The sequence below is a fragment of the Hemiscyllium ocellatum genome, chromosome 1, assembly GCF_020745735.1.
Source record: "Hemiscyllium ocellatum isolate sHemOce1 chromosome 1, sHemOce1.pat.X.cur, whole genome shotgun sequence".
Lineage (NCBI taxonomy): Eukaryota > Metazoa > Chordata > Chondrichthyes > Orectolobiformes > Hemiscylliidae > Hemiscyllium > Hemiscyllium ocellatum.
In genome coordinates, this window is record NC_083401.1 from 64,940,612 (window position 1) to 64,953,744 (window position 13,133).

The 13,133-nt window shown below is 39.8% G+C and overlaps 1 protein-coding gene across 1 annotated transcript in view; it reads right to left on the reverse strand.

Annotated features, from left to right (window-relative positions):
• rit1 (Ras-like without CAAX 1) overlaps positions 1–13,133 on the reverse strand; it is a 302,333-nt gene that overhangs the window by 134,541 nt on the left and 154,659 nt on the right. The window contains exon 4 of the mRNA XM_060844603.1: positions 2,339–2,530. Within this exon, the coding sequence (XP_060700586.1) occupies positions 2,339–2,530 (192 nt within the window). The remainder of the gene's footprint in view (positions 1–2,338; positions 2,531–13,133) is intronic.

Here is a 13,133-nt window from a genome sequence, read left to right on the forward strand (position 1 = left end):
CTTATATGTCTCAATTAATTCATCTCTCAACCTTCCTCTCTCCAACAAAGCAGTTTCAGTTCCCTCAGCCTTTCCTCATAAGACCTTCCTTCCATACCAGGCAACATCCTGTAAATCTCCTCTGAACCCTTTCCAAAGCATCCTTCCTATGATGCAGTGACCAGCATTGTACACAATACTCCAGGTGCGGCCTTACTTCAGGTACAACTGAAGCATGAGCTCGTGGCTCCAAAACTCAATCCCTCTACCAACAAACACCAAAACACCATGTGCCTTCTGAACAACCCTGTCAACCTGGGTGACAACTTTCAGGATTTAATCACCTGGACATCGAGATCTCTCTGTTCATCTACACTGCCAAGAATTTTACCATTAGCCCAGTACTGTGCATTCCTGTTACTTATTCCGAAGTGAACTACCTGAAACTTTTCCACATTAAACTCCATTTGCCACTTCTCAGCCCTGCTCTACATTCCTCTGTAACCCACAACATCCTTCAGCACTATCAACAACTCTACCTGCCTTTGTGTCATCCGCAAATTTCCTAACCCATTTTTCTCTGCCCACATCCAGATCGTTTATAAAAATGATAAACAGCAGTGGCCCCAAAACAGTTCACTTTGACTGACCCCACTCCTCAGGTATTTATCCTGCTGTTCACTCTGAGGTTTACTCTGATTGACCCCACTCCTCAGGTGTTTATCCTGCTGCTATTGCTGCTGTTCACCCCAGGTTCATTCTCGTTTGCTCTCTTGTTGTTGCTGTCGGTGCTCGGACTATTACACACTTGTTGCAGTAAACAAAATCTCATTCATTAAACATATTAAGCGGTTAATTTACTCTTCAAGTAGCTTATTTGTGATACAAATAAATAGATTTTTTATTCAATAACCACAAAAAAGGTAGCTAATCTTTTAACAGCCTCTTCGAACTGTCAATCAAAATGTACACTCAGCTGTCCTTCTGAGATAAGTGGCTGACACCATTGAAAATCAACCAAATATAATGGGCTTTTCTTGGAAAATAGCAACAATAAAATCCAAAGTATCTGCAGACACCAATGTAAATGATTTGTTTTTCAATGCATTCTACAAATTGTGTAATTCCATTCTAAATCAATGCAAATTACAGGCATTTTTTTGTCTTGCAAATATCCAGGATGTTTTCCAGTCTTTCAGAGGAGATATATATCGAAAATGCCCTGTGTCAGAGTATTGCACAGTCATTCTTTGAGTTATTGTTGTGTAACTTACACTTCTGATTGTCCAGACAAAAGAGGTATCTATCCTTAATTTCATAGAGAACTTTACTTCTTCTTTCCAAATGCTGCAAAACCAATTCCTAGCTATTTTAATATTAATGTTGTGTGTGAAATCAATTGATTAAACAGGGTCTATACTGAATTTTGGCTAAATAGGTGGAGAACTCTGAAATGGCAATTAGGCAATAAGCATATTCCATGCTGCATGCACCCAGACTCAACCGTGTTGGATAATAGAATGCACATTCCAATAGCAAATTCTAATCCCTGGCACTGTGCCTCCTATCAATTTTGGTTGGAGTACCACTATAATTCGGTAGGATGAACTGGTGGGTCTTTACTGATGTAAAGAGTTTATTACACCAGAATGTTGGAGGCTTCTCTAGTTGAGCGATTTTATATATTCTTCAGAGGATGTGGGCACTCCTGGCTCGGCCAGGATTCATTGCCCAGAGGGCAGTTGAGAGTCCAGAATCACATGTATATCAAAATAGGTAAGGATGGCAGTTCCCTTCCCAAAAGGGTATAGGTGAATCCAATGTTTTTTTCTTGACAATCGACAATGACTTCTGATTTCAGATTTTTACTAAATTCAAATTCTACCATCTGCCATAGTAGGATTTGATCTAGTGCCCAGAACATTACCTGAGTCTCTGGTTTAATTGCTTCGTGATGATACCACGAGGTCATCACCTCCCCTACATGAAAAAATACATCCCCAAATCTAAAATTCTATTATCTAATTTCAGAAAACAGATGTGTCATTGCTGAATTACAGCCTACTACTGCTTCTAATCGCGACTTACAGCCTTACATTTTTTTCAAATCACTGAAAATCCCAGCTCGCAAATGTAAAAAACTTATTCAGAGCTTCAAGCGATTGAAATTAGGTGAAAATAAATAACATTTCCTCAAATATGAATTAATTTTATATTTGGCTAAAATGAAAACTACTTTTTAACCAGACTACATTGCTAAGATTTCCACAAAATAAACCAAAATTCTCAAGTTCACAGTAAATTACAAATCTTGAACAACAATCGCAAAAGGCACGTTTACTAAGTGGAACTTCCTTACCTGCCTGTACTCTTCCAAGTCTGTTTTATTTCCAACCAAAACTATTGGGATATCACATGTGTGTCGAACATGATAGATGAGTTCCTTGAACTCTGCAGCTTCCTGGAATGATCGGCGATCGGTGATGGAATAACAGATAATAAAACCCTCTCCACCTCGCATGTATTGGTCCCTCATGGCTGTGAATTCTGCCTGAAGTCAATAATCAAAAACACAAAAGAAAAACACTGATACCAACTCAGCCTTGTAACACAGAGACTGAATGCTTAAGTGCTGTCAAAAAAAAACAAAGAACCGTGGCTGCTGGTGATCAGAAAGAAACAAATAAAGTGCTGAAGAACCTCAGCAGGTCTGGCAGCATCTGTGGAGAGAAAGCAGAGTTAATGTTGCAGGTCCAGTGTCAATGGACTCACCATCTGCTGAGTTTCCCCATTAATTTCTGTTTGTTTGCGAGTTAACTGCAGTCTTCGGACCCTCCTGTACAATGTAAGATATAAACTATCTCATGGACATTCAAGAGCCCAAAGACTATCATTTTGCTCATGTTATATCTAGAAAACTGGATTAACTCTTCTAGAACAGGGCCATACAGATCATGATGATTCCAGATTGATTCCTTTTTTACACTGGTTTAAATGAAGTCAATTAGTTTGTGGTAAATGGGCCATAATTATTTGTAAAAGTTTTAGACTAACGAAGAGCAAAATACAAATATCATTCACAATCATGAATGCAATCTCGTGACCTGCATGAAATTGTGTGTAAACCACTGGATTCACTGACATTTGGCAGACAAGCCTCAAAATTATACACTCTGCTATTTGGCGGTCTTGTTTGTTTTGATAAGTGCTGATTAAAAAGTCCATACAGTGTGGCTAATATATCTGAAAATTGAAGCCCCTAGTTTATTTTGTATAAGGTAATCAGGTATAAATTTCACCCAATCTGATGACGCCATATAGAATTGGTGGGATAAGGAAGATCTCCTCATAGACTAAGGAACAAAGTTTGTCTTGCTAATGTAACATTCCCCCATTGCAATCAAGAAATAAACAGTATCTTGTTTAGGTTAAAGGTTCTTCTTATGAAGTCTCAGTTGGACGCAACAAACTCTCCCAACCACAGCCTGGCGGAGGTTAGCATTTTAATAGCATAGCAATCAAGAGCACTGCTGGAATTGTAGAGTATAAAAAGTTGTAAGGGCAATAATTGACAAAATGAATGAAAACAAAAGGTCAAAAACCTGACTCAGATTACTTTTCTTTAAACAACATGCGTATGCTCTTTCCAAATAAGTTCCAATTACCTTTAACCTTTATGGCACTGTGAATGAGAAAACACTGTGAACTTTGATAATTTGCATTGCACAAAAATAAAGAAATAAAATTTGAACGAGATTCCTATGTCAAATTTTTAAAGTCTCCAGTATTGGATTAGATTAACCTTTCCTTTCAACTACTGATTTTCATACAATGCTAGCATTTCATGCACAGTTCCTGTCAGGAGTAAATATTAGGTTTAGGGATGTAGTGATTGCAATGAGATTAACCAAGTGGACCTCATAGAATATGAGTTCCCTGATTGGGGCTGTTAACCTGGTCCAATTAGGGAGTCCTGGCGGACAGATGAGAAACAGGAGTGTCAGACATCCTGTTCACTCTGAGAGCTGGCTCTGAGGGAGCTGGATCAATGTCAAGGATTTTCCACATGCACATAAAGACTGACTTGCTGACAGGATACCGATCTCTGTGGAATTATTTCAGGGAACAGTAAATCACAGTTTTATTCAGATAAATGATGTAAATAAGATTTAAAAGAAACAAAACAAGGGAAACATTCAACTTTAATTTTTAAAAATATAGTTGTGAATAGAGTAGGAAAGGATACCAAAAGGAAGGAGAAAAGAACAACTGACCCAGGTCTTGATGTGGTACAAAGCTAATAATAACATTGGAACTTTAGAACAGCAAAGAATTGCAATGGTTTTCTGTGCAGTACCTCTGCTTGAAAGTTTAACTTCGTTTCTCTCTCCACAAAAGCTGTCAGAATTGCTGAGTAAATCCAGCACACTTACATATCATTTCCAATTTTAAAATGCAAATTTTCAGCATTTTGCTTTTACTTCATCATTATCTCTGTTGGCTCAATCTTGAACTCTGGCACTAAAATATAATTAATCAGTGGAATATGATCATCACGGATAAGGCCATCATTTGTAGCCCATCCCTAGTTGCTCAAAAAGATCATGGTAAGTATCTCAAAGTTCAAGGATTTTGACCCAGTGACAGTGAATGAATGTTGATATAGGTCGAAGTAAGAATGGTGCCTGACTTGGAGAATACTTGTAAGAGGTGGTGTTACTGTACATCTGCTATCTAGTCCTTCTAGCTGGTCAAGCTTTGTGGGTTTGGAAGGTGCTGTCAAAGGAGGCTTGGTGAGTTGCTGCCATGCATTTTATCGATGTGCACACTGCAATCACAGTGCTTCGTTGGTGGAGGGAGCAAATGGCATGTTATTCATGGGGGTTGCTTTGTCTTGATGTAATTTGTTGAAACTACTTTCACCCAAGCAAGTGGGGACTATTCCATCCCATTAACAAGGAGGCAACAAACTAGTGGTATTGCTACTGGACTGTTAATCCTGGAAATGTTCTGGTGACCTGGGTTTGGATCCCTCCATGGGAGATGGTGGAATTTGAATTCAAGAAATATCTGGAATTAAGAGTTTAATGATGACCATGAATCCATTGTTGACTGTCGGGAAAAAAACATCTGTTTCACTAATGTTCTTTAAGGAAGGAAGCTGCCATCCTCATCTGGTCTGATATACATGTGAGTCCAGACCCACAGCTATGTGGTTGATTTTTAACAGCCCTCTGGGCAATTAGGAATGGGCAATAAATGCTGCCCTAGCCAGTGATGCTGTCATCCATGAATGAATAAAACAAAACTCCGGACTTGTAGTTCATGAATACACAATAGACTTTGAGCAAACAGAAGGTTAGTTACTCAGCACAAGCTTTGTAGCCTCTGACCTGCTTTTGTAGGCACAGCAGTTATATGGTTAGTCCAGTCAAGTTTCTGGTCATGTTTAGTTTAGCAATTTAATCTTTCAGATTAATTTGCAGATGGATAACATCTGCTTGGCTTCCATAGCTCTGGATAACAGAGTTACATTCTTTATTATACTTCATTGTTAATTCATTTATCTGAATCTTTATTACTAATACTTTGACAATGAAATAGTTCAACATATTATTTGGAACATCCCTCTCTATTCTGGATAAATGTGTTCAGGTGAATATAGAAGATAATAGATCAGGAACAACTTTCTGCTGTTTATAGTAATTGTGTGAGCAGCGGGTGGGAAATACACAAATTGACTTTGAGGAGACAGCAAGAGACCTGTGTGCTTATTGGGGTCAGATCTCATTATCATGCAGTCAGTGAGGTTTTTGCTTGAGTTGTGCTCCCAATAGGTATTGATTTTGAAGTGGAGAACATGGCTGCTTTTCAAAGACATGTAACACAAGTTTAAAAAAGGAGAAAGAAGGTACTGAGTGGAGCTGCCAAGAGCATATATTCTGAATTGACAGCATTAAGTACATAAGCTTCAAATCCCAGAAACCACTTCCTCTAGCTTCATCCAAATTTATTCAACAGCAGGTTCTGATCCCTGTTGTATCATTCCAAAGGGGTGTTCATTTAACATTTATATTCCAATTTTTCTTTAGGCTTTAGTCACGTGGAAGGAAGTTGCGCCCTTGTGAAAAATAATTAAATTTACAAAATCTTTCAGGTTGTCTTTCTCACTCTTGAAAACTCTTCTGATCTTCCTTCTGAAGTAGCTGCAACACTAAACCTCAATCCTTGAGGAGAACCTGCTTCTCTTTGAAGCTGTTATCTTTGATTGTGAATTGTTATTTCTTCACCAAAATGAAACCTATTTATGGTTTATATGAGGGAACTAAATCTGATATCTCCAGGTTTGTGAACAACACAAAACTGAGTGAGAGGATAAACTGTGAGGAGGATGCAAAGCTGCTTCAGTGTGAATTTGACAATTTGAGCGAGTGGACAATGTGGATAAATGTGGGGTTATCCACTTTGGTAGCAAAAACAGGAAGACAGATTATTTTCTGAAGGGCGATAGATTGGGGATGGAGGAAGTGCAACGAGACCCAAGTGTTCTTGTACACCAGTCACTGAAAGTAAGCATGCAGGTACAGCAGGCAGTGAAGAAGGCAAAATTATGTTGGCCTTTATAATATGAAAATTTGAGTATAGAAACAAGGATCTCTTGGTGCAATTGTACAGGGCCATATAGAGACTACATTTGGAACATTTGTAAGCAGTTTTAGTCTTCTCTTCCATGGAAGGATGTTCTGACTGTGCAGGGAATGCAACAAAAGTTTACCAGACTAATTCTTGAGATGGCAGGACCAATGTATGAGGAAGGCTAGATCAGTTAGAACTATATTCACTACATTTAGAACCTTGAGGGGGATCTCGGAGAAAGCTAGAAAATTCTAACAGGACTAGACAGTGATCTTCCCAATAGCCAGGGAGTCCAGAACTAGTGGTCACAGTCTAAGGCTACGGGGTATGCCATTTAAGACTTAGACAAGGAGAAATTTCTTCACCACAAAGTGGTGTCATGTGGAATTTTCTGGCACACTAAATGAATGAGGCCAAAACATTGAATGTTTTCAAGAAGGAATTCGATATAGTTTGTAGAGCTAAAGGGTTCAAAGGGTACGGGATTAAGCAGAAACAGGGGACTGAGTAGCTTGTATGATCAGCTATGAGTATATTGAATGATGGAGCAGGCTTAAAGGGCTGAATAGCGTAATACTTACATTTTGAGTTTCTTGGTTTCCAAGATGGTCAATCTCATTCCCATCTCCTGCAGCTTTCAGAATATATTAGAAAATCCATCATAGATTTTCTGCCAATGAATATGTGGCATAGATTCTTTGAAAACATTAATCAGCAATTCGATCTGAGGTCATGAAAGCACTCAAACCATGAAGGACACTACATAAATGCAAGCTATTTTTTAACTCTAAATTTACTTTGACCTTGATTCCCAAAATTCAAGCTGTGCATTCTATTCATCTGTCAACTTACTTTTTCAACTTCATTGTCTGTGACATTTTGACGTTGTGACATTGCCTGCCTCCAGCCATATTTTACTTCAAATGTAACTGAAACTTTGCACTTGGGTGAAGAATGGAATGCCAACATCAATTCTATTGTAAACAATTCATCCAAAGTTTCACTGCAGTGGTTCATCGCAATGGCTATGTTGGAGGAAGTAGGCCACAGCATTAAGCTGATTTACCACTTGTTCCCATGCTCCCAGGTCACAGTCTGGTCATTGTGGACTCAATAGCATCACACTGTAAAAGTCTGCACATGCCATGGGCGAGAGAACTGCTCTTCAATATCTCTTTTCTTATTTCTCTGATCAATACTCTGACTCCAAAGCCATTAACATTGAAGTTATCATCCTTTTTTAAATTGCTCTTTGACTTCACTGTACTTTCCATTTGCATCATCATTTATTACATGTGGGCAAATGCATGGCAGATACAGTTAGATTGTGGATATTTGTGTTATCCTCTTTGGGAGCAAAAAATAGCAAAGCAGGCTATTATTTGATTGGCTGTAAATTGACTGAGAGAGATGTTCATGAGACCTGGATGTCCTTGTGCACCAGTCACAGAAAGTAAGCATTTAGTTACAGCAGCAGGAAAAGTGGTCAAACTGTATGTTGGCATTCATAGTGAGAGTATTCGTGTACAGGATCAGGGATGTCTTGTTGCACAGTTGTGAAGATTTTAACACAAATAGCAATGATTTCAATGTGTTTCCTCACACCATCATTTTATAGGTATTCAATACCAGATTAATTTACCTCTATTTCAACTCTTCAATATTTATGCTTAATCAACTTCTCTTCATTCTAGTTTTTTGGAAGACAGACACCATTTTACGATTCCATTTGAAGTTTGCTCAGTATGAACCTTTAACAGTTCTGATGATTTAAATTTGTCAGTTTTAATAATGTGAAAATTTCTATCCAACAATGCTTTAAAACTTCACAAACTAAAACATTGACGATAGTGACCTGTTTTCCACTACAAACCCTCTGACTTCCACAGTTACCTGGATTATATATTCTCACACCCTGTTCCCTGTTCCGACTCTATTCCATTCTCCCAGTTTCTGCGCCACTGTCGCATATGTTCCGATGATGTAAACTTCAACAAGGGTGCCTCCAAAATGTCCATCTTCTTCCTCAACCAATGATTCCCCAGCACTGTTGTTGACAGAGCCCTCAACTGCATCTGACCGATCTCCCACACTTCAGCCCTCACCCCCTCTCTTCCCTCCCACAACAGCGATAGGGTTGCCCTTGTCCTTACCTACCATCCCACCAGCCTCCACATCCAAAAAATTACCAGCCGTCATTTCAGCCACCTCCAGTGAGATACCACCACTAGTCACATAGTCCCCTCCCCTATCTTGCCCACCTTCCTCAGGGACCATTCCATCCTGAACACCCTAGTCCACTCTTCCTTCACTCATACAACCTCCCTTAAAAGCCCTATTTCACCTTTCCCTGCAACCACGAAAGGTGTAACACCTGCCCATTTACCTTCTCCCTCTCGGTATGCAAGGGCCCAAACATACCTTCCAAGTAAAGCAGCACTTTTCCTGCACCTCCCACAATCTAATCTACTGCATTCACTGCTCACAATGTGGTCTCCTCTACATCAGGGAAACGAAGTGTAGACTGGGTGACCACTTCACAGAACACCCATGTTCTGCCCATAAAAAAAAGACCCTGAGCCTCTAGTTGCCTGCCACTTTAACTGATGAAGGGCTTATGCTCGAAACGTCGAATTCTCTATTCCTGAGATGCTGCCTAACCTGCTGTGCTTTGACCAGCAACACATTTGCAGCTGTGATCTCCAGCATCTGCAGACCTCATTTTTTACTGCCACTTTAACACACCACCCTGTTCCCTGGCCAACACCTTGACTCAGGAAATTCCATTCCAAGTGACCTGGTTTGCTGCAGTACTCCAGCGAAGTTCAGTGCAAGTTCAGTGCAAGCTGGAAAAACAACACCTCATTTTCCACCCTTCGGTTCTCCAGATTCAATGTCGAGTTCAATAATTTTCGGGCCTGAACTCCCTCATGTCCTAGCCTCCCAGCCCCACACACCAGGCCTTTTTATCCTACAGTCTGCCATTACACACTACCTATTGTTAGTCACTAACAGTCAGAACTAACAGCCATTCACCTTCCCAGCCAGATGGTTATTGACTCTTTTGCCTGTCCAACTGTTGGCTCTCTTTGAGCTATCGTTTACTCCTTACCTTTACTCCTTACCCTCTCCACCCACTCTATCTTCTGCATGTAACCAATATTTTCTGAGTTACTTTCAGTTTTGAGGATGGGTTACCTGACTTGAAACATTAACTCTGATTTCTCTTCACAGAAGTTGCCAGACCTGCTAAGCTTTTCCAGTAACTTCTGTTTTTGCTTTTAAACTCAACTCTTGATTCTTCTAAATTTTTGAACCTTCTGTTCTGAAGTCATAATGAAGCCAGTGGTCATGATTTATTTTTTCTATCTGTCAGAAACTCAACAACGTAGAAATTGATACTAAAGGAAATCCTGCCAAGCAGTTGACCAAACTCCCAAGCTTTCTCAGAATTGATGTACTTTCACAATGATTTTCTAGCCTGCCTTCTAGCAGATACTAGGAATTTGAAACAACCACAGAGGATGCTGGAGAAACTCAGCAGGTTTGGAAGCAACAGCAGAGAGAAGAATACTAATGTTTTAAGTCTGGTATGGCACTTCTTCAGAACTGTTCTGAGTTTCTCCAGCATACTTTAAACTTTACAGAACTGAAACACATCTATCTGCCCTATATTTTGAAAACCTAATCACAATATGTAATATATATAACTTTTCATTACAATACTTATCCTTGACAACAGTCCCATAATGACTAAGCTTTTAATCACAGAATCCTACACTGACCCTCTGAATAGTAACCTACCTAGACCTCTCCCCCCCACCTTATTATTCACATTTACCCTGACTAATGCACCTAACCTACACATCCTTTGAGCACTCTGGGAAATTTAGCATGGCCAATTCACCTAACGTGCAAATTTTTGGATTGTGGGTGGAAACCAGAACACCCAGAGGAAACCCACAAGGACATGGGGAGAATGTGCAAACTCCACGCAGACAGTCACCCGAGGCTGGAATCGAACCCGGGTCCTTGGCACTGTGAGCCATTGTGCCAACCACATGTTTGTTGTATCATAGTTAAGTATTCTCTGAAACTGAAATGCTTTATATATGGCAGTTAAAATCAGTAATGAGAATTTTGGATGTGGTGAACAGATGCCCCAGATTTTCCCAGTCCACAATCCAGGCACAAAGTAACCAGATCACTTGGAATGGAATTTCCAGAGTTTCACTATACCCAAGTCTTTGTCAACAGTCTATCAAACTCTCCAACTGAAAATATCCCTGACCAAAAGAATTAGTCATACCCCCAACTTACAAATACAAGGACCATATTGTGATCAAATTTTCTTGCACCTCAGGGATCAATGATATGGTTCTGGTGCTTAATTGCAACTTGTTAATTATTTTACAAAATATAACTTTAGGAGAATCTGCTTTGTATTTGTTTTTTTTCAAAAGGCAAACTGTCGCAGAGAGGAATTTTCTCAGATTTAGAGTTAAAATAAATTGAATGCCCTTGCCAATAGCAGGTATGGTGACAGGTATTCGCTTAGATCAGAGGGTGGTCAGTTGGAACCCCAATACCACTACCACTTCAATTAAGTCCTGTAGGAGATTGCCACTAAAAATAAGCATGTGGTTATACCTCTACAGGTTGCTGTTATGACTGGGTGAAAAGACTGAATTGGCTCCCCTCTTTTCAACATCAGCATTTGGCTGCAACAAAGATCTATTTTTATCATGCACTTATTACATTTCAATTAACTTAAAGTTTAATAGCTCAGAAATGAAGGAGCCAATTACAAGCTTGCTTGAATGAAAGAAAGGGGAATTTTATAGCTTCCCAACCCAGAGGAAAATAATGTGACATCAAACATTTTTAAAGGAAAGAACATTACATACAGAAATTAAGATCAAAGTTTGCATTTTTAGAAGTCCTTAAATTTCTTGATGTGTTTGATTTAACTTGATACCACAACTGTTTCACCAATGAGTTGACTCCTCTGCACAGCAAAATTTATACACATCTTGATATCTTTAAGTTCTTGGTGAAGGGGCATTTCTCTGATTTAGTTTCCACTGCACATTGTCTTCTGAGAAAAAAACAGGAAGAGGCAGAGGTAAGTCTGCCCGTTCTGATGTCAGGAATCCATAATCTTCTCTCTCTTTCTCCCCAAAAGTATTTGCCTGAACTATAGTATCTTTGTTTACTCCCAAACCTGGCTTCATTGTCTTTTCTAATTTCATAGAATCATAGAATCCCTACCATTTGGCCCACTGAGTCCACACTGCCCCTCTGAAGAGCATCTCAATCAGACTCACCCTCTACCCTTTCCCTGTAACTCTGCATTTTCTGTGGCTAATGTATCTACCCTACACATCCCTGGACACTATGGGCAAGTTAGCATGGCCAACCCACCCAACCTGCACATCTTTGGATAATTTGTCGGTGACTTACATCTAATATGCAAAATTTCTAGAAATGAACAAGAGATATAGATTTGAATGATTGGTTTCATGGTAATTGTAGCTGAGTCTGGGTTTTGGTTATTGATGTTTTCATGAACTAACCCATTAGATTAGATTAGACTTACAGTGTGGAAACAGGCCCTTCGGCCCAACAAGTCCACACCGACCCGCCGAAGCGAAACCCACCCATACCCCTACATTACCCCTTACCTAACACTACGGGCAATTTAGCATGGCCAATTCACCTGACCCGCACATCTTTGGACTGTGGGAGGAAACCGGAGCACCCGGAGGAAACCCACGCAGACACGGGGAGAACGTGCAAACTCCACACAGTCAGTCGCCTGAGTCGGGAATTGAACCCGGGTCTTCAGGCGCTGTGAGGCAGCAGTGCTAACCACTGTGCCACCGTGCCGCCCACATCTTGCAGTCAGTTGATAATGACAGCCATCCTAAGTCACTATTTATCCTTTGACAAAAAAAAGTCATTATCCATGAAAGATGATAGAAGTTAAAAATTGAAAGCATATTTTTAACATAATCATATCAGTTGCACATTGAAATTCGAGCTGTTTTTTGGCCATATGGATCTCAAATGTTGTCTAAATCATGAATTTTCAGTATTATATTTTCTTTCCCCCCATCAATCTACCATAGTCGAAAGATCTTTTTTCACCTTAACTCTAATTCATCATGTGGCAAATTAATGTCCACTTAAAAGCTTCATCACACCACAGTTCAGATAACACAATGGCTCATCATGAGGGGAGCACACTAAGTGAATCCTACTTCCAGACTCCTGCTGGATGGAGATGGAGTCCTTTATTCAAAAGTACTCAGTATCTGATGGATTCAAAGGGGGCCCAGCAAAGAATTAAACTTGCTCTTAATGTGAAACCCCCTCCAAGGTTAACACCTCATTACCTCCAACTCCCCATCCAGTGACAATCTTTGTCCTCAGATGTGTACAATTCCAGCTGCTGCCACCACATTCCGGATGGCACTGCCATTCAGTACATTTGCTGGCAAATAATTGGCTGGTCA